Source organism: Balaenoptera musculus, chromosome 3 (assembly GCF_009873245.2).
Source record: "Balaenoptera musculus isolate JJ_BM4_2016_0621 chromosome 3, mBalMus1.pri.v3, whole genome shotgun sequence".
Classification (NCBI taxonomy): domain Eukaryota; kingdom Metazoa; phylum Chordata; class Mammalia; order Artiodactyla; family Balaenopteridae; genus Balaenoptera; species Balaenoptera musculus.
Window position 1 is genome coordinate 76,787,144 of NC_045787.1, and position 26,910 is coordinate 76,814,053.

At 41.0% G+C, this 26,910-nt stretch overlaps 1 protein-coding gene across 2 annotated transcripts in view; it reads right to left on the reverse strand.

Annotated features, from left to right (window-relative positions):
* The window catches only part of PCSK1 (proprotein convertase subtilisin/kexin type 1), a 42,990-nt gene extending 19,730 nt beyond the window's left edge, over nt 1-23,260 (reverse strand). The window contains exons 1-8 of one of the 2 annotated variants that reach the window (XM_036848080.1): nt 22,450-23,260; nt 18,884-18,988; nt 15,434-15,544; nt 13,313-13,459; nt 11,931-12,007; nt 6,231-6,319; nt 3,396-3,568; nt 2,167-2,379 (exon numbers count right to left, since the gene is read on the reverse strand). In XM_036848080.1, the coding sequence (XP_036703975.1) occupies nt 2,167-2,379; nt 3,396-3,568; nt 6,231-6,319; nt 11,931-12,007; nt 13,313-13,459; nt 15,434-15,544; nt 18,884-18,988; nt 22,450-22,629 (1,095 nt within the window). In that variant the 5' untranslated portion in view covers nt 22,630-23,260. The remainder of the gene's footprint in view (nt 1-2,166; nt 2,380-3,395; nt 3,569-6,230; nt 6,320-11,930; nt 12,008-13,312; nt 13,460-15,433; nt 15,545-18,883; nt 18,989-22,449) is intronic. The other variant, XM_036848081.1, reaches the window with a different exon arrangement.
* Nucleotides 23,261-26,910: the final 3,650 nt, after the last annotated feature.

A 26,910-nucleotide genomic window follows, 5' to 3' on the forward strand; every position in this document is an offset into this window, starting at 1 on the left:
CTGTCAAATGAGGTTGATATTTCTTGACTTATATTCTGAGGCTGAAATGAGATCCTGTCTGTGAAAGCATGTTCACACAATGTGATTGCACATAAGGAATTACCCAGGCTAATTTTAGCTTAGTGAAGAGGTTGCTGAGATGAAGGGAAGAAACCAAAGAGACTTCCGATTAGTCTGCCTTGAGGACCACAGTGTTGTTGGTTGAACAAGTACTTGGGCCAAAGGATTGCTAACAAGACACCCACCCAGGCTCTCACACTATGATTTTTAGCTAGAGATTTCAGTGTGTGGGAGGGAGGTGCAAAAAAACAGTTTGTTCTATTATCACCTCCTTTGGCTTCCCACTTGGAGTCGCTGAATATCTCAAGTTCTGGTGGCCCTGTTCCTCTGGGGGCTGCGGAAGCAAGGTTGCCCTTTTTACCTGTTGACGCAAGTAAGCCCCAGAGATGACTGTGCTGAGGAAGAGGTTTGCGTAAGACAAAGGCTATGTTAGTGCAGCCGTCTCAAATAGAATCCACCAGCTGTCTCTTCTATGGCTCATTTACCTAAGGAGGGATCTTTACAAAGATGGAAATTCTTCCTCCTGCTTCACAGCAGAGTGGCTCAGATGAGGGACCGTCTATGAAGTGGTGACTCTGAAATGGACCACAGGCCATTTTTTGAAAAGCCACTCGGAACACCCACAGGGCCATCAAGAGCCAGGGGCTGTGAATGCAAGTGGGGCACATGTCTGGTAGGCTCCTTTACAGCAGGGTATAAGATATACCTGCTGTAAAGAACCCCTAGGTAGAATGTTATTATCTCTTTGAGTAATTGAAGATATGGGCATGAGAGGTAGGCCAGGGCTTCTAAGTTGAGACCATAGTTCTACTGTCTAAACTAGAGTAGGTTGCAGAAACAGGCAGTTCCAGAAGAGTGATCCTGCATGAAGATCGTAGTTCTGACAATTTTGTTGAGATGCCATTAATATGAATTTTACACACATTCCAAAGGCTAATTATTAGGCAGGTTACCCACAATCTAATTGGATCGTGACCTGTTTTTTAATTGAGATTAAGATCTACATACTTTAGCTGGTTGGTTCTTTCTGTGTCAGGAGTTAAGTTTGAGGCTTTCAATTTTTAAATTAAAAGAAGTGCCTCGGGCTTCCCTGGTGGCACAGTTGTTAAGAATCTGCCTGCCAATGCAGGGGACACGGGTTCGAGCCCTGGTCCAGGAAAATCCCACATGCCGCGGAGCAACTAAGTTCATGTGCCACAACTAATGAGCCTGTGCTATAGAGCCCGCGAGCCACAACTACTGAAGTCCGTGCGCCTAGAGCCCATGCTCTTCAACAAGAGAAGCCACCGCAATGAGAAGTTCTCGCACCGCGGTGAAGAGTAGCCCCCACTCGCCGCAACTAGAGAAAACCCGCGCGCAGCAACGAAGACCCAACGCAGCCAAAAATAAATAAGTAAAATAAATAAATAAATAAAATAAATTTATTAAAAAAGAAGTGCCTCTCTTTGTTCTCAAAGCCCCCGAATGGGCCTTCCTCATCATGCCCTTGAAGGGAAATCCAATAATTGCCCTTGGTAGTCTGACTCATGGAAGTGAAGGCACAGCCAAGCGCGCAGGCTGGAGATGTTCTCTGAGCATATAACCTTCCTAAGCTGCTTATTCGGATGCTGAGAAGTTCACCTCAGGGGAAATTTAGACTGTTATTTTCCTGTAGGTCGTCCATCCTTAGGAGACATAGCTGGTGTATGCTCTGTATTTTTATCATCTGCTAAAGGGCAAGTCAGACATTTTCCCTGCTATTAAAGGATCAACAAGTACAAGGGTGATAAAGCTCCAACAACCCTAAAATCTCCTTTAAGGCTGTTTTCAGGGAGGCATCACACAAGCTGAACAGACATTTGGAGTCTCGGCCATATGTAATGACAGATTGGTGGCTTCTCAGGGCTGAGTTTAAAAATGACTGAGAGGCGACATCATTTTGGCAGAAGCATCATTATCCCTGGGAGAGAAAGCTTCCCGATATATACCCACCCTTCAAGTGAGCAAAGTGTGAGTCTCCCCAACTGAGACGTGAAGCTTAAGCAAATCAGTTTGACCAAAGGATCCTTCTGAAGGCAAGCCGCGTTCTCCTACTTAAGCAGAGAGAGTTAGACAAAAGCAACCTACGATTCGCTGGTCGGTGTAATCGCCGCTGCTGTACGAGGTGGCCAGCGTGGAGGAGCACTTCTCAGCGTACCAGGGGGATAGGCCTTGCTGCGAGGCACTGCTGATGGAGATGGTGTAGATACTGTCGGTGTACCCGTCACAGTCACAGTTATCTCCCTGACGCCCCCCATTCCCAGAAGCCCAGACGAAGATAGAGCCCTTTCCTTGTCTCCCCTAAAGGAAAAGCCAAAACATATCACGTCTATTATCATCACTGGGGTCACTGTCACATCCCAGTAAAATCCCCAGCAAATATATAGATGCATGCATGAAGTTCTCAGAAACAGTAATCTGGAGTCTGTTTCAACTCCAGGTCCTCCAGCATCGGTGCTGGAACTCTCACGAGACTGTGTGTTATAAGCCACTGAGCTCTGGTTTGCCAGTCCTTCATCCGGGCCCTCTCTGGGACGGCGCTGAGTGAGGACTGTTCTTTTTTTTCTTTGTTATGTGGATTCATAATCTGGCCTTCAGCACTCACTCGAATTTTTTCACTGTTCCCTTGGCTTATGTCACTACGCTTGAATCTTTGAACTTCCTCTCTTTCTTTCTGCTTGAATCTTCTGGCTGACTGATAGAATGACAAAATCAGGCATTATTCAGATCTGCTTTGCAGCTGCATTAAAAGGGACTCTTCAATTGAATGGAACTCGTCAAGGCTACCCTTTCTATGATTTTCCAATTTGTGCTCTCCAAAATTTCTACTTTTGTTTCCTCCTGTGCAGAACGAGGCCTTAGAATCCTGGCGAGAATGCACTAAACCCCAGTGACAGAGCAACACAACCAAGGCACAAGTATTCATCAGGCACGTGCAGAGAGGGAGGTGACACATTGCTATATTTAAGGATGCATTTTCAGAGTATTTGAAAGAAGTCTGGGTAGTAGTTTACCTCGTGTAGAAATCCAAAAGCAGCAGGAAAATGAGAAAGGACATATCCAGAGTATTTTTGAAAGTAAATATTCTAAAGCTAATGAATATCTGTTGAATGTCAGACCCAAATGGGGAAAACTTTCTTAACCCTTAACTTCCATCCCTCTGAAGAATGATTTGGCTCTCTAAATGCACTTCAAATCATAAACAATAACAAGAAGTTCACAACCATTTCTTTGCATATAAACTAAGTGTTCTTCCCTTCTCCTCATATTCAAATGGTCAGGTTTCATTTCAAGTGGGTCTGTGTTAAGCATCTCACCTGTTTGACACCATATTCAAAAGCCTTCTGGGCTAGTCGGCCAGGCCCCTCCACAGTTTTCCCATCATCATTAGGGCCCCAGCTCGCACTGTAAATATCCACATGTCCAGGATTAAATCCAATTGAGCTGGCTTCAATAGCATCCGTTACAATGCCATCGAGCATTCTTATCCCTGAATAGCGAAACAGACAAATACATATGTTGATGTCAGTGTGTACATGTAGAATGGCACGATGCTCTTAATATTCATTTTTTTAAAAGGACTCCCAAAAGAGTCAAAAACAGGTTACGAGTGTACGTCCTAAATGCCTGTGACCGAGCTGCTAAAAGCACAGCAGGAAGATCAAGTCACCGCCTCCATAAGCTTCCTTATCTGCCCTTTAGAGATAACTCTATGTGCTGTGCTGTGGCCATGGTTGTTGTCGCTTACAAAATGTCTCCCCTCCCTCTGCTGCCCTGATAACCTGAAAATGACAGGATAGCTTTCAGAAAGAGGCATCAAACAGCTCTCTCTCAACATGCCTGCTCATGACTATACCACGAATGGCTGTGGCCCAGTCAGTGCCTTACAAAGGACTCTGTACGGGAAACTGTGCAGCTTGAAAAGATCTACTTACAATAGGAAACTCACAAATAGGGAAAGAACTCTTGTTTCTAAGCACTGATTAAAAATAACCCAGAGGCCATTCTTTTATGTGTTTGCTAAGAAACATTTTCAAGGAGCATGCTTCCTTTTCTTCTAAATAATCTCAAGGATGAAATCATTGCCATGGATTTCACTCCTGAGGGGGAATCAGTTTTCATCAGGAGAAGGCAGATGCAGTGGCTCTTTATGCTTTCCAACAGGCTGTCACCCATCATCAGACTCATGTATTCAAGAGCCAGGAAGGCAAAAGCAGTTTAGACAGATACAGGCAGCTACCTGGTTATTCCTGGCTTCAGGCTAATGATGCAATGGAGTGCACAGCTTTAGATTTTCACACTATTATTTACTATGGAGCTTGGGTAAAAGAACATGTAGTTGACATGACTAGTAGAAGTTATATTTATTTTTTAAAAATTGTTTAAAATGCATTTGGGAAAAAAATCCCAGCTCTGCTATTTACTAGCTCTGTGATCTTGGGCAAGCCTCTTAACTTCTATGTGCCTCAGTTTCTTCAGCTGTAAAATGCGGATGATAACAGCTCGTGTGCCTTGAGGATATACTATATGCAGCTACCATTGTACAGGCCTTAAACATATGAACTCATTTATCCTTATGACAACCATTTGAGGTGGGTGCTGTAATTCTCCCCATTTTACAGGGAGAGAGACTGAGGCCAGAGAGGGACAGGGACTTGCCCAAGGCCACACAACTTGCAACTGGGAAGCTGGGACTTGAATCCCAGAAATCTGACACTCAAATCCATCCTGTTAACTTCTAGGATGTGGATAATGTCTTGGAAGGTAAATGACGGACATACAGTAGGTGTGTTTTGGTTTCCTTGAGAATCTTGCTTCTGATTCCTCCTCTATAAAATGAAGGGATGAGATGATTCTCTCACAGACTATAGCTACTTAGTTCATCATTACTTAAAAAGTGTATTCTTTTTCTAGGTGATTATGTAATTTGTGCTTCTGCCTCCATTTTCTTTAAATTAACATGGCATTTTGACAATGCTGGTATAAAGGAATCAAGAATGACCCTTAAAATCTAGGAGTGTGCTGTAATAGTGAGAGATGCATTCTATATGCTAGGATGTATATTTATTTGATTTCTGAAAAGGAATACAAAGCCAAATTCAAGGTATACTCAGGTAGAGCTTAAAGGAGTTTTACTGTCATTGCCATGTTCTACAATGAATCTTTTTTGTTGTGGTTTTAGAAAACAAACTAAATGCAAAGTTCATAGTATAACCATGAGAGCCTGAGGCAGGGCTAGTGTGAAGAGGAGAGACAAGTGTTTTATTCTCTGTGAGCCCCTGCAGATCCACTCTGCACCCTTCTTCACGGGAACGTGGATGACAGCAGTGGGTTCTTTTGTCTTCCCATTGGTTTCAGCCAACTGAAACAGCAGCAGGAGGTTTGGGGGTGAGGGGAGAGTGAGGTACTCATTCCTGGATCCCCCCTGCTTAGAAGCAGCTCCATTGTTGTACTCATGGCCACAGTGGCTGTCTCATGTGGTCACAGCTTTCTCTCTCCAGTTTCCGTGACTACTCCCTCCCCATGCTTCATTAAGTCTACAGGTGGTAACATCTGCTTACATCAGTTAGTCCCTTGTTGGTTTCTTTTAACTCTTGTAAATAGTTCCTTTATTAAGTTGCCCTGATGGAACTTACCATATACTTACCTATAAAGACACTGACTGAAACAACCAGAGATTCTAAATTTTTGCTACCACAGATAACCTTTGGCTTCTTACTATAAGAAGTATGTATTCTTTTTATTGTTTTTAACTGTTCTTTGTTATGAACTAAAGGACTACAGAATTGAGAGGCAGGGAAAATCTTTGCCTAAATTTACCTCCTCCTTCTGTTCTCTTAGCAAGCACTCAATAACAAACTCTTCTAAATCAGAACACAGAGAAAATTAGATTTGCTTCAAAAGCTATTCAACATTTCCTTTTCCCCCCAACAAAGATGTATGGGCTATATTCAGCTATCATTTTCTAAGAATCCAGATCCATTGATTTGCTTACAAATCACATTCAAGTCATGTAGCAAATTTTGCTACATGAAATGGAGTTCATTTCTTCCTCTGGTTGTTGAAAAGTCCCCCCGCACCACCCCATTTACACCAGGTAATGCAAGACTCAAATTAAATTGCAAAACTACAGGAACAACCCTTTGCTTTACCTCCAACTTTGGAATTGTATGCAACTCCGACCCCACACTTGTGATTATTTGCTTGCATGGCAATTTCTCCTGCACATCTGGTCCCATGTCTGAGGATTAGAAAATAGGATTTATAAAATGTAAATGAGGACAGTCATTGGTGTTGCATATGAATCCATGGTACATGGATATGTTAACTTTTTGTCAGGCTTGTTGCTGGTTTTCTTCCCATCAGTATTAGATGAAGTGTAGGTATCAGATGAAGGGAACACGTACTGGAGCCCAAGTATATGAGTTCAAGTTCTAGCTTCTGCCACAAACTAGTGATGTGACCTTGGGTAAGTTACTGGTCCTCAAAGAATTGTGGTATCCCATGAAATATTGTATGCAGAACACTTAGAAAAGTGGCTGGTATATAGTAAGAACCCAGGAAGTGTTAGCTATCGATACCATCTCAAAGAAATGGTTTCTGCACCAGAATTTTGGTGTTAAAGTGACTCCTCACTTCCCCTCACTAGTGACTTCCTTGGATTAGTTTAACCTGTACAAGTCCTAGTAGGAATGTAAAACAGAGCCCCCTCAAGCCCTCCTCTCCTCCTCTAACCATATACCAGACTAAAACATCTGAAGGTTTCCTGGTACCAAGAGGATTTTGAAATTTTAACAAGATGCTACAGGCTATTTGGAAAACCAGGGTGCTCCTGCAACTCTGACTAGGACCAGAAACCTGAACAAGACTAGTTTTGCAACTAGGGACAATGAGGGTAATTTATGATTTCAGAGTGTTTGGGAAAAAAAAAAAAAAAAAAAAAATCCATCTCTAAAACAGACCAAAGTCCACCATTAAAGTATCAGTTCTGAAATTCTGGGGATAGTGATTGTCTTTTCCCATCACTTCCCTGACCTCAGGAGGGTCAATAAGTTGAGAGAAACTTTAATGTGAATTTGTTTACTTCATGACTTTATTCCATTGTGGAAGCTCCTGGGAGCAGCATGAAGGCTATTGGTGCTTTGGAGGAGCCACTGACCAGATATGCTGACATAGAGGGAAAAAGAGGAAGGGTTAGCTCTGAGCAACTCTGTCAGCCAGCTCCCTTTGAACACTACTGTACTAGACATCAATTAATTTAGCCCAGCATGAAATATAAAAATCCTAAATTGACTGGGTCATTTAAAATAAGCCTGTTTCAATCCCTGGTCTGGGAAGATCCCACATGCCACAGAGCAACTAAGCCCGTGCACCATGACTACTGAGCCTGCACTCTAGAGCCCGTGAGCCGCCACAACTACTGAGTCCACATGCCTAGAGCCTGTGCTCTGCAACAAGAGAAACCGCCGCAATGAGGAGCCTGCACCCTGCAATGAAGAGTAGCCCCTGCTGGCTGCAACTTGAGAAAGCCCCCGCGCAGCAACAAAGATCCAATGCAGCCAAAAATAAATACATTAATTAATTAATTTTTAAAAATTGCCATCTCTCAAACCACCAAAAAAAGTTAAAAAAATCTAAATATTGATACTTGATTTATTTAATACTTGTATTATGAATTAAAGAAAAAATAATTCCTAAGAAAAAAAATAAAGTAAAATAAGCCTGTTTCTCTTATCTTTTTTTCCTAAAATACCAAAGATGATTTCCTGTTCTCCTTCCACTAAATGATGTTCCTCCTTTATGTTAATACTGGATAGGAGTCCTAAGTCAGAACAATGTAATTATCTTTAATTCACGGCCTTCCCTAATGTAGCAGACACCCACTTCTTTTTGGTCTTCTAGCATTTCCCCCTTTTGGGAAGTGGCCCTCGCTCACTTCTTGTGATTCCCTATCATGAGGCTTGTCCTCCCAGAGAGCATTTCAAGAATTGATGCAGATTCTGGGGGAAAGAATTATATTCTTTCTTTAAGTTCCACGTGAGCCATGTGGATCTTGCTACCAGGCAGTGTTCTATTGAGAATGAAGCTAAGTAGAGGTGAGCAGCACTAGGAGATGGATACAGAGTAATTGGTGTCCTGATGGCATACTATTTGAGTTTCTGGATCTTGCAATGCCTGAAGCTGAACATCTCTTGGGTAAAAATATTTTAATATCTCCATTTTACTTAGTCTTTGTGTTAGGATTCTCTCACTTGCAACTGAAGCTCTCCTGACCAACACACCCATTCTCTGAGAAATGCATGCATGTTGAACACATAGAAGGCACCTTATGCCTGTGGATTAGCCTTCTTTCCTTTTGTGGAAGGGAAAATTCATTTGCCATCATCGGGGAAATATGCTACCAGAAGTCACCACCACCTGTATTTCCATTTACACAAGATGGAAGACAGCGTCCATGATAGCAAAGTCTCCAGGTAGAGCCTACAGAATCAACCTGTTGGCAAACATCTCCAGCATTGTACCTCTGTCCTAAAAATGATGCAATATGACACTACCTATTATTTATCTCTCTTCATATAGTGTTTATCTCTCTTTACATAGTACTATTTTCTTAAAAGGTGCAGGATCATGGTACAAATAGGGGTTGATATCTTTGCCTCCTCTTATCCTCACTTCTCACCTCCACACCTTGAGAAAAAAAGACTTTATCAAAGTGGTTCTATATCATTCTTCCTAGACCTGCAGTTTTCTTTCCTTAAATCAGGCTCTGAGATAAAAGAACACTCTATTATCTTAGAACAATGGTTATAACTGGCATTTAAACAAATTGATTTTTAAAAAATTATTCCAGAAGATAATTTAAAGACTACTATTGTACTAGTTAAAATATCCTTGCCACACATGTTATAAAATAGAAGAATAATCTGTAATTGGTGTTGAAATACTGACCACAAATTCATGCCAGATTAGTAGTAAGAGTTACCTGCACTTTTAAGATTTTGTTATTTAGTGATTCCTCATTTGATTTGCAGAGGAGAATTCAAATGCAGCTTTTATTAACCTCATTTACATAGTAATAAAGAACAGCAGCAACACAGATAGTTTGGAGAGATAATGCCCTTGGAATTGGGAGATAATAGGTCTCTAACTGCTATAAAGGCCAAGACAAAATGGGGCCATTCATTTTGTAAACCTAAGGGATTTATTTCTGACAATATGCTAGAAGGGTAACTCTACTTTTTATTATACCTTTTGATAAATGATGGGGATGCTAGCTTTTTGGTTGATAGTCAAGAGTACCCTGAGAGATAGCTGCTTATTGTGTAATTTTCAAATAGCAGATTCTGAATTGGCTTAGAAAATTGTCTCTGCTTCTGCTCTTATCAGATGATTCTATTCTTGTCATGCTTTTTTTCTCAGTGAAAGGAGGTCTACCTTAGTTGCTAAATGAAAAGCCTTGATCATTATCATCATCATAGCACACATTTAACTTTTTCTGTATACAAGGCACTATCCAAGCCAATTACATATATAAACTTATTTAATCCCCCTAAGAACCCAGTGAAGTAGGTACTATTATTACCTCTTTAGTAGATGATAAAACTAGTCACAAAGAAGTTAAATAATTTGCTCAAGATCACTCAAATATTAAGTGGAAGATCTAAGATTTGATCTAAATCTAGCTGCAAAGTCTGTGCTCTCTTGTTTGGCCATGCTACACTAACTCTGCTATGTGCAAGGTCCACGGTCTGCTATGCTCTGGAAGCTCAGAGTTTTCAGACACAAAATACATACAATTATATGTGTTGCTTCCTTGGGGCCTTTGGAACTCTGTGAATTGGGGGAAATGTGGCTATTATCAGTACCATAAGTTGAGAGTCCCTTTTTTTGGGGGGAGGGAAGAGGGACATCTGAATTCCCCTTCTCATGAGTACAAAACTCTAGAGAATGTCATTTCACCAGGTATTCACCTATCATGCATCTACCACACAAGTTATCACTCTCTTTGGATCCTGGGCCGGACACTGCCTAAGAAGGAGGCTGACATCTTCAGCTAGCAGTCTCCTCAGCTGTGCCCGTGTGGTCGGGAGCAGATTTCCCTCTTAGTCTTGATCAAGGGGATGGAATGAGAGTTGTCATTTTTACTTCATTCTAGGAAGAGTGTCCTTTTCTTCCGAGCACTTATTGCCCCTTTCCTTAGGAAGCTTCTTTTAGGAGGGTAGGGAACAGATACCTTGTCACCATTTTAGGAGATGAAATAAAAAATAGAGGCAGAGTGAGATGAGTGATTTCCTCAAGGTCATCCTCCCTCCTGGTAATTGGCAAAGCCATCACTACCAGGCAGGCTAACATTACAAGGTCATGCTCTAAAAGAACAGGTGTTCCTCCTGGTCCTGCACTGCCCTCACTCAGAAATACGGCTGAACATTTGTCTGGGGTGTCCTGCTCTAAGTTCCTGAGACATCCCACTTTCCTCCAAGGGTGCCCTCTCATGGTTCCTTTTGTATTGTTACTGGAATGTTCTAACCTCAAGGGCTGTTTGCTGTTAACCCCTTTAAGAGATAAACCCTAAAAGAAGTAAATGGTACTTAAAGAACCCTCCTCAAGCCTCCCCTTCCCCTCAAGGAAGAAATATACACTTGGAAGTTGAGGCCAAATCCCTGAGCCCCAGCCTCCCTTCCTGGGATTTGTTGGCCTTCTGGAGGACAATCCAAAGTAACAACTTTAGGTCAACATTACTGCACCAGCCACATGGGAATTCTGAGAAAATAAGGGAGAAGGGGAGAGGGAAACTGAGAGCGAGAGAGAGAGAGAACTCTATTGACCCTAATTGGTTAATAATCTGAGAGAGGAAGAAAGAAAAGGGAAGCACTTTACGTGGCATCCACAAAGAGCTTTTCACCACTTGCTCTTTCCATCCCCACTTGTAGCAGCACTCATTTTGCCTTGGCTTTCATCTGCTTTGGTGCAAGTTTCTTTTGGATGGAGCAAATGAAGAGGAAAGTGTGAATGTCTCCTTGAAGTCTGTGAGAGACATCATTATGCACAAAGATGAGTTTTCATATGGGCATGGACACTTGAGGCTGTGTGCCTAGAGGGTGAAGTTCCTTTGGAGCTAAGAAAAAAAAGGTTAAAATGTCTCTTGCCTTTGGGTCTTTATTTGGCCTCTTGCTTTGGTGGGTCTGGCTCTTGGTCTCACTTATCACCTTGTGGCTGCTATGGAGAGTTAATTTAGGAATCAGAAGATGTCCTTTTTCTCTTCCCGTTAGCTTTAGAATACCCAGCAGAAACTCTGGAACAGGCTACTAATTAGCCCAATGCCCTGGAGACTGTGTTGGATTTGAGGGCCAAGCCCATGGTATATTTCTCGTCTGGTGTCTTGCTATATTCTTCTGAGGGAACTAGTGAGCATGGTTGTGGCCAACATAGGAAGTCGTGGAGATTTGTTACCTTGGTCATCTATATTTCTCTTCATGACTAACACCAAGCATGTTGCTAGTAATAAATGATTCATAGAGGAATTGGGGGCAGGGGGATGGACTCAGATTTTTATTCTTTATGTCTCAAACAATTTTTTCTAAAGCCATAACTATTCAGTAACATTTGAGGGGAACATTTCATAATGTAAGAAGAAAGGTTAATTGAAATATGGTTCTATAAGCCCAAAGGAATATATATAAATAGAACCTTTTGTTTCTGTTTTAAAAGCAACAAAATATTGTGGTATGGATGGTGTACATGAACATTTTCTGAGAGCTAAAATGTGGATCATATTTATAGTGTAATTTTCTCAAGTAAGATAAAAGCATTTTAAAGCACTTACCCCCACCCCCAAACCCACATTTACTCACTTGTTCTCATTTGTGGGATCATATCGGGGAAATGGATCATGGTCATTATCGTTAAAATCATAGCTAGCCTCTGGATCCTAAAGAGAAAACAAAAATAACACTGTAGCATCATAAAAAACGCAGTACTTTCCGAGTCTTCTATCCCTATTCTTTTCTCATCCTGGCTGATAGCTCGAAAGTCTGCATTTTAGAGTTTCTGGCCCAGTTGCTGATCATTTATCATACCCATAAACCAGGCAGAGGTGACGTACACAGAAAAGTGAGCCATCATCCAATTCTCAGTGAATGTTTCCAAATCTATAGCTCATAGACTCTCATAGGATATTAGAACAGAAGGAGTCAACATTTACTTAGTTCAACCACCTCATTTTCCAAATGAGAAAATTGAGGCCCAGAGAATTTGAATGGCTTAATTAAGTTAGAGCACTAGTTAGTGACACTTTGACGCTCATCTTTCTTAAGAATACAGGTGCAAAGAGCTGGCTGTGGGCTGGGGCTCAGGTCTACAGTGATCTCCTTCAGCCTCCTCAGTTAAAATAAACATGTAATTTAATTAAAGAGGCTGTGCTTGAAATTCAAGACAAGCTTCCAGGTCCCACCCCCTTTTGCAATCAGATTGCTACACTTAAACATCTTCCACGTAGGAATTGTATCACTACTACTGCTACTTCTCTATATTTTCCATATCTTTTAATAATTCCTAATCTTTTTCATCTCTTCTTTTCCTTCCTGTTTCCTTTGCTCTTTAGCTGGGGAATGTTGGTTGAGTAGAAAGGATGAGAGGAAGACAAGGGGTAATATTCAAGATGAAACACTGATTTAAAGACCTAAAATATTATGGAGAACTTCATAACCAATTAAGTAAATAACTTTCATTTACTTATTTCCCATTTTTAGTAAACTTTTCTCAGCTTGTCATTTTTGTATTGTGTAGTGCGTGCTTTGATTTGCATGGAAGGAATCACATTCACATAACTTCACAATGTGAGAGATATTGACCCATAAGGGATGTGAGCAAGAAGACTGTGAAAATGGTCTCAGACGTCAGGCTTGATTTGATTACTTTCATGTCCCCAAATACTGTGTGGCATAGAGTTTGAATGGCTTTTAATAATTTAGCTGATGTTAAGTGCCTCCCCCTACCCCAACACACATGCTTTTGTACAATCCTTGGCTCCAGCGAATTCTTTCAATGCCCAGTGATACCAAAAAAAAAAAAGTTTATGTGCACTGGTAGAAGGGTGAGGGAAGTGGCAAAACTGTGGCCCGTCATTACCAGGGCTGACATCAGAGTAGCCTCCTGCTTGAGGGAAGCAAAGCCCTAACTGTGTGTCAGTGTAGACAACTCCCTAAGTTGCAGCAATGGGAGGGCTTAGACTCACATAGTTGGCATAGATGTCTGTGTGATTCCACTCCAAGCCATCATCCAGTACAGTGATAACAACTCCTTTGCCTGTGATGCCTTTTTGCCAAACAGGTATCACATGGAGGTCCAGCTTGGGCAGGGCTGCAGTCATCCTAGTATCTTGCTGATAAAGAAAAACAAAGGAGCATTGGTAAAACCATGGTTTGTTTGCTGCAAAATAAGAACTGAAGCTCCAGTCTGGAGACCCATCTTTCTTCTTCCTGGGGTCACTCTATTCTTTAGAAGCGGGCAATTAGGTGAAATAAAACAAAGTTAAGGGTAGGACCAAGTCAATCATCAGAGTGCTGCTCTTTTTCCAGTTGTTCCAATGGAAAGTCACTCAAAAGGATGACTCACCCTGTGCCCCTTGTCTTTGAGCTGTGTGGCTTTGAAGAAGTTCATCCCTAAGTGGCTTTCATTTATAATTGCATGCTCAAGCTTTTCATCTACCAAAGCTTTATTTGATGTCCCATGTTTCCATCTCCCCCCGAATCCTGAGCCTCCACTGCCACACTGAATGTACTTTATATTGTCTGGTTCACAGCTATTCATGGATGTTTTTATAAATTTTCTAAAAGAAAAAGCAGAACCTGGAATGCCCAGGAGGCTCTGGTCTTACCAAGACTTGCAATCTAACTGCCTATTTCCAAGTATGAGTGATTCAGGGAGTAAGTATCTGTGAGAGAAGATTTGGGATTTTTTTCAGATAATTTTTCTGTTAGTTACTGGATGTGGGACTGTAAGGAAGAAGAGCTGGACAGCAAGGGAACACGGATATGAGCACATCCCCAAGCATTCAAGAGAGATGCACTAGAAGAATGCCAGCTTTTTAGTGAAGAGGTCAACAAGAAATTTATAAATAACAACAATCAAAAGTGTCAGTGAATGCACTGGCCCCTGGCTGATGCTCCTCAGAAAGAGGTGGGGCAAAACAAGAATTTCCTAGGCCAGCATGAAGCTGAATCACAGGCGGCTGGAACTACACACAGATTGCTGGAGAAGAAGGACTCTCTGTCAGTCAGAAGAACAATCATAGAGTGTGGTTGTTAAGAGTATGGCCTCTGGAGCCATGAATTATGGCCCCTCCACTATAATTACGTGATTTTGGCAAGTTATTCAACTTGCCAATGTCTCTGTCTCTTCATCTGTTAAATGGGTGTACTTACTATACCTACAACAAAATGTTGTGTGAGAACTAGATGAGTTAACTCATGTCAAACATTTAGAATAGTATTTGACACATAGCAAATGCACCAGTGTTAGCTAATGAGTCTCTTCTGCTGCAATGAGGAGGTATTGCCTAGGTTAAGAGAGTTTCAAGAGGAATTGATCTCCTTTCCCATCCATTATGCAACAAGGATGTCTAAGCCTTAGCTTATGGTTGTCATGAAAATTCATCTTTTATAATAAATAAAATATTTTTATTTTTTTAAAATATTCTTTTATAATATTCTCAACAATAAACACTTCTATTAACATGTATTACTACGATAGAGGCTTAACATTAAAACAGAGGAGAGCACTCTGCAGGCAAGCAGGAACACTTACAGTTTCTCCACTCAGTGGCTACATTCCAACAAGGATTTGATAACTATCTTAAGGGTAGAACTGGTTCTCAAGTCTAGACATCTGCAAATAGATGCCTTTTGTCTTTCCTTGTGTTCCTTCCTTTAGCCTAGTTCAGAAATTCTCACCTGTAAGCATGTAAGAATTGCCTCTCAGGGCTGTATATACTGAATCATGTTCATTGTACTCTTTGGGTGATTTAAAGTGTTCTCAAGAGTAACTTTGATCAAATATGTTCTTTGCCATGAGTACTGTTTTGGAACCCCTAACTTGCAAGACATGATTCTTCTGTACTTATTCCAGATAAACTTAAGAAGACAAAAGGCAAAAACCCTTCCTCTCATAGTAGATAAAGATCTGTGTTTCAGACATCCTCACATAGTAAAACAGAAGATCCAGATCATGGAAGGTCCCATCAACCCTAATCTCTAGGTAACACAGCCCTCTGCTGAATTATCTATCATTAAAAAAATCTATTGTGCAGATATAACAAATAACCCAGGTCCTACACAGTCCTCCTGTAGGTACTTACCAAGTACCACTGCTGATTCCACATCGGATCATTGAAGAGATCTAGTGCTGAGTCTCTTAGAACTGAACGTTTACTTCTCTCTTTTTCATACTGTTGTTCAGCCCATAGCACCTACAAGGAGTTTTAGAGCAAAAAAATCAACAAATAGCCACCTCTGGTGTAATCATCTTCCCTCTAACTAGCTCTAGTACTCTCTCCATCAGAGTTCAGGCAGCTCCACAGTGTTTTCGTTTGACTATAGATCAAACTGGCAGCTCAGTGAGAAGAAGGGATTGCCCACTGCGGAGATGAACATTTCCTCTATTACAGTAAAATGTACCTTTAGGGGGAGGAGAAGCAGTCAGTGAAGTGATGATTCCCTCAAATTATTTACACTGTGATTACAGTGGAAGTAAAAGTTCAGCCTGCTTTCATCAGCAAATGGACCATATTACTCACTTTTATATTGAGGTTCCAGGGTTCTGTGGCAGAAGGTTTGTCCATTTTCATGGAATGAGTCAACAAGCTAAGAGATCCCAGAGACTGCTGTTATGTTGCTCTTACAGCTTAATTTCTCTTTCTTTATATACAAAAATAGAAATTGCAAATGTGACAAAAGACAAGAAAGGCGCTACGTCTTTGCAGATTTGAAATTCTGCCCCCTCTATTCTTCAACCTTCTGCTTAAGCGTATTTAATATGAGAAACAGATCCAGGGTGATGAATGAGCACTACTGGACATGCACACTTACCATTGATTTAGTTTCATGTATTATGCAAAGACACCTGACAGTACAAAAATTACCTTCCCCACATTTATAGCATAATCCTATTATACTTGAGGCCCTGAGAGGGTGAGGGGCTGCCTTGTGGTTATATTCATTATGACATAATACCATGCTCTAATTTTGCTGAGCAACATGACTCTTTCCTACCCAAAACATATCCTCTCTTCTGTACACATGGTGATAGTCCGTGGTGTGATAGGATATTGTTAATGTGAGAATACTAATGAGTCAGATCCAAAAATAAAAACTGAAAAATAATTTGCAACTAAAGGATAAAACCGTCCACTAAGACTGTCCTGAATTTCCAATTAGAAAATATACTGCAAACCTATTATAAACATTGGGAGGGACTTGAGAGTTGGAAATCAGTCACTATAATTTATTTTTTAAGTGCCTGTATTTTCAAGCTTAAGTGTTTTGGCTTAAAATACCTCAATGCTTGGAATATACTGCCTGTCTTCTGAGTTGGTCTTTGGGAACTGGCTGCTAGGGAACAAGTACTAATCTTTGAGGGAGAGAGTCACTTACAGTTGGAGATTTCATTAACAGACTTATAAAGATAGCTTATTGCTGCATTTCAGAGTGCTAATTTGAAAGAATATCATCCCTATCCAAAAAAAGGAGCAATAAAATGAAAATCAAAAGCAATTTTTAAAAAATGGAATATAAGAGGAGGCACTCTGTCATCTGATCAGATAAACATCCAATTGTTGGAAACAGTGTTATGATTAATGTCATTAACTCCAAATGCCATATTAATCTCTGTAAGAGGAGACCAAGTGGAACAGAGCAAATTAATGGTGTCCTTCTATTATGTATATAATAAGTATCATGTACTTAATTGTAAATAATCCTTTTGATTTGAAAAGGGAATTAAAAATCATCTAGTCTAACCTCCTACTGCGAGCTTCAGTGTGTTCTAGGGTTTTTCCTGAACTAAAGTTATTCTGGGGATAACTTTTCATAGGATTATATAGACTCCTTTTTTATGAAGTTATGCTGGAGTGTAAATTCTTAGCTCTTCTTCATTATGCTCTGAGATTTCTCCCTCAAATCAATTAATAAGGAAACATCTAAAGAATAGAACTGGGCCATCTGTTCATTTTAGTGAGATACTTGAGTAATAGTAACAGGTCTGCTCCACTCTATCCAATTTCCTCCTATTAAGATGAGAAGGAAGGTCAGTTTGACTTTCTTGTGCATTAATGTCAGGCATGCATTTAGGCAGACAAGGAAATCTCTCTCTTGTTTTGCCCAAGGACTAAGCCTAGCCAGAGTGCTAGAAGTTGCCCCACTTTCAAAGCCCACATACAATTAGCCATCTGCCTTGGGACAGAAAAGAGAAGATTTCACTGGACAAGAAACGTTTAAAGTAATGTTCAGGGCCTCTGATTAGGTCTCTCACTTCTAGCCATTAACCTGGGTAAAAGCCAGCAATGGTTGTTTGTGAGCTGTGGTGTTGCTGTCTGTGGTCCTGATACAGCATTCTTGGTCTCGGTTTGGTTGCTTCTTTCATGTTTGAACACTGGTAACCCAGGCCCAGTCATTTCCTACTCTCATAATTTGTCTTCCATTTCTTCTTCTTCTTTTTTAAATTTTATCAGTTGCATAAGAAATAAAATAGCAAATTATTTTACAGGGTTCACGAATTCCTGTACTTTCAACAGTTCTAGCACCTTTCTGTCACTTATACTTTTCTTTATGGGAAGTTGAAAGCATGTGTTTTATCTCTCACAAAGCTTCCAGAATTCTTTAGAATGTCCTAGACAACAGAAATCATGTACACAGATATCAGGCCAGCCAGGATAAGTTTTCACCAGTATGGCACATTCTTGAGAAAAGGCAACATTGTGTATGCAGATTCCAATACTTCAAATTTCTATTTCATATCAACATTCTATTGGTGTGTTTGCTGACCTTGAAAACAGACTTCAGAATCAAAAGGTACATTAGACGTACATGAAATTGGCTCCACACTTTACCTATATTCATTCTAGACATTTCCTGCTGTTGCCTAATCATTGAATATGTATACAAACCAGGATAAAAAGAGATCAAATGCTTTGGATCAGACTATACAATACTTATAGAAACATTTTCCTCATGAAGACATGGATTTAAAACTCCCTCAAAAGCACTAGTTCCCTACATAACCAAACCAGACAGAATGACAGAATGTTTTTTCAGTTACACTGAAATGTTATTAAGAACAGGGTTTATGTATTATATTTCTTTGGCATCATCACATCAGATATCAAAGTGCTTGGTACATAATAGGCATATAATAAAAGTCTGTTGATTGATTGTACTGTCAAACAGTTCATCAGTGCTGCCACTTGATTCTCAATATTCATTTTCATGCTCTTAGACTGGATTTGTGAGCTAGTGTTTATATATATAGTGTATATATATATATATATATATATATATATATAATATATATATATATATAATATATATATATATATACTTTATATATATTTATACGTATAAAATTTAGTCAACCAATTGAATCCAATCCAGTTATTATTATGTGCAATTATAACTCTATGGAAATAATAACAAACACTACAGATTGTGTGAACACAATTTAAAAAATCACATTTGCTTTTGCTCTTGTTAGCAATCACAAAGAAGGCAGATAAGTCAGGTTACTGGTTTGAAGACAAATGCACAACACTTACACGATCATCATCAGATAATCTCTTAGTGATACGAAGGGCACTCCTTCGAGACCTCCGAGGATGGTTTTTATGTTTGAATAAGTAGTGATTTTCAAGTGAGCCAATCTATAAGAGAAAAAATTAAAATAAAAATCCTCTTTCCAAAATAAGTATCTATAGGTTAGGTTGAAACACAGCTAACTTGGAGACAGGCAGCTTTTGTTAAATCCATTTCTTGTACTGAAGTTCACTTTTTTCTTCATGAGGAAGACACTGATAGAAGCCTTCCCTCTCAGTGTGTTGAGTGAGATGAGCTTCATGATATTGTCACTTGGGCTCACAGCATACTTGGGAGCTGATGATGCTTCTGCTTCACATATTTCAGAGGAACTACATTTGCTTTTCTAGGTGATGTTATTGTGTAGATAGACATTTCTTAAAAAATATTCATTTTGTCAGATTTATTCTGTCAGAGAACAATAATTTGTGGAAGGCAGGCAAACCCTTTGGTACGATATATAGGCAGTGCCACATTCAGCTAGAATAATTTGTTGTTATTATGAAATATAGCCATTGAATCCATAGTGATAATTATTATACTACTAGTAGTGACCATCTGACTTTCCAATAGTTCAAGGCTTTGAGGAAGAAGCCAGCATGCCACATTTAGGACAGGTGTTCCACCTTAGAGGGTGTAAACTTCTCTGGGTGACTATCAATACATTTGGTCCATTTAGAAGTTCATTATTCTTTTAAGCTAGTTTCCCTTTATTCAAAATAGTACTTAATTCGAACCTACCAAATTCTCTAGATGCCCTGTATGTTTTTAAACTGAGCCAAACAATTGACAATGGGTTATTTCAGAAGAACTACATTCTTTAAATTGGTGTTTCTTATCACCTAGAGAATTTTTTAATAGAGATGCTTAGGCCCTGCTCCAAGCATGAACCTCAGGGGGTGAATCTGCTATAAGCTTTACATGGAGTTGGGGAGAGAGAATATTAGCCATAAGAAAAGACCACCAGTGCTTAGCTCTGTTTCTGCTATCAACTGGTTTTGCTTCTTGTCACCCCTGCCCCCAATCCTAGCTTTTGAGGCCTTAAGGAGCTCAAGATAGTGATGCTAAGTTAAGTGTAAACAAAGGAAGAAATAAGCAGAGCCAGGAAAGCACTATCAGTCTTTTACAAAGAATTATTATTTTAAAAACATTTATTAGTAATGCCATTTAACTGGGAATATGCATATGCAAATCACATGCAAGTATAGATAGGTTTTCCCACTATTTTCTAAAGCCTCTTGTGACTATGCCACCCCTTCCTCGAAGATCCTACCAAGAGTACTTATTTATTGTTATTTATTTATTAATTGAGACTTGTGATATTGAAAGACAGTCCGCATAATGAACGGTCCGGGTTTGGATGTATGTCTGGGGCTAATAAGGTGAGAAAATTAAGAGGGAGTTTTTTTTTTTTTTTTAATTGATTTATTTATTTTTGGCTGTGTTGGGTCTTCGTTTCTGTGCGAGGGTTTTCTCTAGTTGCGGCAAGCGGGGGCCACTCTTCATTGCGGTGCGCGGGCGTCTCACTATCGCGGCCTCTCTTGTTGCGGAGCACAGGCTCCAGACGCTCAGGCTCAGTAGTTGTGGCTCACGGGCCTAGTTGCTCCGTGGCATGTGGGATCTTCCCAGACCAGGGCTCGAACCCGTGTCCCCTGCATTGGCAGGCAGATTCTCAACCACTGTGCCACCAGGGAAGCCCCAAGACGGAGTTATTTTTTGCTCTCTCCTCCAATCTCCTTTCACACAATTACCAATGCTATTTAGCTGCCCAAAAGATTAAGTTCCCAGTTTTTTTTTTCCTCATAGGACACACAAGATTTCCATGATGCCCACAGTACCCACCCGTACAGTTCCGCCCACTACTCACTCTCTTTTTAGATCCCAACAATGCCTTGCAGTTTCCAGACTTATAAGTAAGTCACTTTCTTTTTATCTCCCTGGTTCCCCACAAGCTGTTTTCTATGCCTGGAGTGCCTTCTCCAATGTCATCATGTTCTCCAGGGCAACCTTTAATTCTTCTTCCTAAACCTGTGCAAGTGTTTCCTCCTTGGGCTGTCTTCTTTCACCCCTCCCCAATTCCCTTCCATCCTCGATCCTTCAGTCAACAAGTATTGAGACTCCAGGAACAGCTTCTATTGCTATACCAATTGCTTGCAATTGCAGTCATTTGTTTCTAAACCAGTCTCTAGACTCTTGATTCCTTGAAAGTTTATTTTCCTCCTATTATTCCTCAGCCCCTAACACGGAGCCTAGCACAGAACAAGGACTGGGTAAAAGCAAAAGTATGGGTCTGCTACTGGGACACGGAGAAGAGAATTCAATATGTGTATTGACTTTCCTGCTGGGGATTCCAGACAGTTTGGTCATGAAGTTGGAGAATGAAGCCTCTGGCAAGGAAAGGCACATCCCCCAGTGCATCTGGATCTATGGAATTGCCAACGCCCACACCCCATTACTCATCCATGACTTCAGCTGCATCTCTACCACCACCTCTAGAAAAAACGCGCCAAAATGTTTTACAACTCTTTCCTCCCTCCCACCCCCCCCACCCCCCGTTTCCATGCACAGCAACTTACAAGGCAAGGAATGAGGGCTTGATTCTGAGCCAAGGGAAAGGAAAGCTCAGATTAGAACTCACACCCTCTGCGGCGCACAGCTAAGGAGCCCCCTACATAATGCCTTAACGCCCCCCCACCCCCCAGCTGTCTATTAACCAAGGCCTTGCTTGGACGGGCAACAGTTTTTTTCACAAGATGAAACCCCTGGAAAGCTAATACGCATTTGGCTGGGGAACAAGAAAGAAAGAAATCCTTTCCCCAGTCACTTCGGCAGCTTGACCCTTCAGGGGAACTGACCAAGCAAAGTTGTGAAGCTCGGACTTTGCAAGTTTCCATTGAGAATCCAGAGCTCCCGGTAGAGGCCCGGAGAGTTGGTCCCATGTCTTTCACCCACCTCATCTACCACTCCATAGCCCCCGAGCCCCCGGGTCGCGAGTCCCGGCCACTGACACTCTCCCGATGCCCTGGGCGTATCCTCGAAGGCTGCCGGCGAACATCTCCAAGCCTGCTTGACCCCTTGCATCAGGACTTGGATCTGATGCTGCCATATTGAAAAGAATGAAACAACCAGCTCCTGACGCAGACCCGCTGAGTCCCAGGGGACAGAGCGCTCTGCCTCTCCTCTGGGCACTGGTTGGTAAGAGCCTGCGTGCATCTCAAGTTCCGTGAACAAGCGTGGAGGGATCTTTCTTCCATACCGCGCGGGAACGGATTTCAATTCCAGAGCGGACAACAACAAGACTAAGCTGTACCCAGCTGCAGCGGCTTGGTTCTGCCTGGCTGCGCCCAGCCCAAACAATAAATAAGGCAAGCCGTCTCCAAGCGCGCCGGGGCCGAGAGCTGGAGAAGCTCGTGCTCTTCGCCACTGTGCTCCGGAGAGTGCAGCCTGGGACTCCCGCACGGGAGATTACGCTCCAGTCCCGCCAGCCCCCTCGAGCCCCGGAAAGTTTTCTGAAAGTGCAAACTCTTACCTGACCCAGAAGGTCATAGCCCAGCTCCTCGGCTATCGCTGAGGCTGCCTCCGGTCCCCCGGGGATCTCCGCCGCCCATTCATTCACAAACTGCCTCTTCGCTTTTACATTATTCAATGCACACCAAGCGCAAAAGAGAGCGAAAGCAGTACACCGCAGAGTCCAGGCTCTTGGCTCCATGGCTCTCCCACTCGCTCGCACACGAGTGGGAAGGAGAGGGGGGATGAGAAGCAAGATAGAAAAGCCAGAAAGGATCGCCCCTTCCACCCTCCGGCTCTGGACCACTTCTCGCTCCCGGTTGTTCTGCGACAAGACAGAGAGACGCGCCGGAGAGGCTGGGTGGCGGCGAGCGCTCAGTGCAGCGCTTCGGTCTCCCGGTCTCCTGGTCTCCCGGCAGAGTGGAGCCCCAGCCCTTCCGAGTCGGAATGGAAATCAGTGTTTACACGTCAAATCTACGAAAGCCATCTCTTGACGTCAGATCTACCTGGACTAAGATCTGGATGGTATTCCCAGCGGGATGGAGAAGCGGCTAAAATAAGCAGCAGAGAAGAAAAGGAAGGAAACGTTTGCTCGTATCGGTTAAGTCTGCTCCCGTTCTGATTGTAAATTCTGTAGCCGTGAGAAACACCTTCACTTCTCAAAGAGAAGTGCCCCATTTGAATATAACTACCAGGAATCAAAGATCTGGAGTCCAGCACACTTTCCTTCCCTTCTGTCCGTTTTCTTTATCTTTACTTGATTATCTTGTGTAAGAGGAGAAGGGAGGGAGGAGGATTCTTATAACGGCCCTGTGGATATCGGCGCCTGCTGTGAAGAACAGGGCTTTTCAGTCTTTCAAATCGGACAGAGGCTGGGAGGGCAGAGAGAAGAAGGGAAGCTTCTACTGCCCGGATTCTAACCTAAATTGCCTGGGAAAATGAGCACTTCTGGAAGACAATGCTAAAGCAATACTTTTAAAAACGTATTTTTAACCATTCAAAACCACCTTAGTTAACAAGTTTACATCCTTCTTTCCTCTGTTTCTCAACCTCAGTAAAACAATATCTAAAATTCTATCCCAGATATTGCAGGACCCACTATCACCCACTTTACAGTCCTTATCAGAAAAAATGATTAATCTCGTGATTTTAAAATTTTATTTATTTTTATTCACATGATTTTTAAAAACAGAAAATTATTTCCTTTATTTATAAACAAGGGAATGTAGGGACCCAAGTGCTGTTGTGTTGACTCAGGGAGAGAAAGAGCAGGTTTCATTCGCTCTGAACTTTCCATTCTTCCTTCAGCTCCTCACTTTGGGGTTGAACTGAAGCTATGCCATTACTTTCCCATAAAATGCACAATTTCTTTTTGTGGAAGAGTGTTTTCCCGTGGAAAGAGAATAAGCAGACGTCTAAATGATTCTCCCCGCCACCCCCCCTCCCCCCCGATCCCAGAACAGGGAAATGGGTACAGTGCACTGTGGCTGAACCTCTTCTGATCCTGAGGGGTTGAACCTGGCGGGAAATGCCAGGATCTCCATTCAGCACCGAGGGATGGACAGCGCCACAAGCGCTGGTTGCTGGAGCTGCCCTTCTGAGCTCCAAAAACTGTCGTCCTCCCGCAACCGCCTAGAACCAAACTGTTTCTCTTTTGACTGGTGCCTTTCCTCTCTTTAAAATGGAAAAATAAGAAATTGACCTCAAGGGAGAAGTACGGTTAGGTGATGATCGTGACTACTTGCGTCGGAGTTCGCGGGAAAGCGAGGGTCTCAGCCCAAAAGTAAAATAGCAGGGGATTCAAAGTCTTGCCTGCGAAAGGTCTTTTTCTTTTTTTAAGCTCCCAGCCGCCGGGGGGCGCAGCCTATTCTAAAAGAAGAAAAGAGATAAGAGTGGAAGAAAGCATAGGAGCTTGTGGAGAAAGGAAGCAAGAGATAACTCTTTACCGGAAGCAAATGAGATGGAGGCTTGGTGGAGGATAAGGCTGAGAAATGCATTTGCCTCCATGTTTGCAGAAATGTGGAGTAGATTGATAATTTCTTTAAACATAAAGCTTCTTAACAAAAACAAATTCCAACGTTAATAAGCCATGTGGTGCAGTTAAGTCTATTACTATAATGTAACTCTCACATGAGGTGCTGTAGAATGGGCTCAGATTGATAGTTCTTCTGTCAACTCTGTGAATTCACATGTGTGAATGTTGATGGCTGGGTGAACTGTCTTCTTTTCTCTTCGTGCCTCAGCCTGAGTTGTGGCCTCAAGCTCTCTAGGGTGTTTCATTCTCACAACAGACAGATGCTGTGTGCTAGCAAAGCAAAAGAAACTTGTGGCAAATATTTAATAATGGTGCTTCATTATTAAATATTTTTAAATATTTAATATTATTTATTTAAAATATTTAATATTATTTAATAAATATTATTAAATATCTACTGTCAGTTTGACAGTTCAAGTAAATCGTTAGCGAGGCCAATGTCTCAATAATGAAGAATTTGTCTTAAATGGAGTACCCTACACACCTGTAATAAACATTTGGTTGATAGATTTAATACGGCAAACTAAATTCTCACAGTAAAAAGATAATATCCCCATCCAAACGATATACTGTATATATATACACATATATATGTATATATATATGTGTATATATATATACACATATATATGTATATATATATGTGTATATATATATATATATATATATATATATATATACGTCAGTAATTTATTTTGAAATTCTCTGAATCTTATCTGATGGACCTTATTTGGCACAGTTTCTGGGATGCAGAAGAAATGAGTGTTTACCAAGGCTGGAGGGTGCAAATAGATGTAGAACTCATCCTAACTTTGTCATATCAAGGGCTAGTCTTATCCTGCTATGTGGATGATAGTAATAACCTCCAGGCCCATCACTGTCATATTTTATATCATGAATTAGAAGAGCCAATTATCACCCTTAAGTTGGTTCTAACAGCATTTGATTCATCTGATTAATTTATGTAGAAAACAGGATAATTCAGAAACCAAGGAGGACTGTGTTTCTATTACGAATTATTAAGTAAGTGTCATGCCTTTCATGACTGCTCCCAACTGCCCAGTGATACAGTTAATCATTTATTAGGTTTTCTTGGAAAGTAATAAGAGCAAGGCTATTATGAACAGGAAGTAAGAATATGTTCAGAGATGACCGTATCTCTTTAGTCTTAGAAAACAAAACGTTTAACCCTTTTGTTACAGTGCAATAAACTATGTACACTAAAATGCACAAAACCAGGTGCTCAAGGATTTATCACAGCGTGAACACTATGTAACCATTCAGGTCAAGAAAAAGAGCATTGCTAGCCCTCCAGTATAACATTCCAGGTTTTTTTTCAAGAGGCATAGGAGAAGGAGTGAGGAAATAACTTAGGTTTAACATTTTCCAATTGTTATGTAGACTTACCTGTTTTCTTTGGGTAATAGTAGCTATATATTAAGACAAATATATAATTAATTAGTCTGTATACTAGAAGATATTTGGTAACGGAACATATTATAGAGGGAAATCTACCTATAGCAGTGTTCCCCCAAATAGAAAATTACAATATTTGTATGACACACTGGGGTAAAACTGGAGGAAATTTGGGAATATCTGTACTTAGTACTTAGTAAAGATATTCATTACATATTTTTACATGATACAGTTTTGACAAGAAAATAAAATACAATATTTGGAGCAATATATTAAAATCGAATATAGATAACATTAAATTGAGAACTGTGAATATACTTCCATCAATATAATTTTTTTTAAAAATAAATTTATTTATTTATTTATTTTTGGCTGTGTTGGGTCTTTGTCTCTGCGCGAGGGCTTTCTCTAGTTGCGGCGAGTGGGGGCCACTCCTCATCGTGGTGCGCGGGCTCACTATCGCGGCCTCTCTTGTTGCGGAGCACAGGCTCCAGACGCGCAGGCTCAGCAGTTGTGGCTCACGGGCCCAGTTGCTCCACGGCATGTGGGATCCTCCCAGACCAGGGCTCGAACCCGTGTCCCCTGAATTGGCAGGCAGACCCTCAACCACTGCGCCACCGGGGAAGCCCCATCATCAATATAACTTTTTATCTCAGGTTTTATGCTTGAAAGCCTATATACCATTTCTAATCAAAACATTTTCATGTAAGGCTTTTTGAATTGTTGATGGTTGCTGTCAATGAAAAAAAAATTTCGTACAAGAGAATAAAAATTTTGAAACAAGTTTTACAACCATTAAACAATTTGCAACATTTGATTTTAAATGTAGCAACTCTTCCTTTTAGCTCCTTGCCAAATTTACCATTGGAATTTCATAAGAGGATGCTATAGATTTAGAATTTACCTAAACTTTGTCAAGTATTACAAAATCATTTTTCTAAATTGAAAAATACACGTACCTTTTAGAGATGTTACCATGCACCTACTTTGCCACAAATGGATAAAAGTATTTAATGTATGGGAAAACTGATA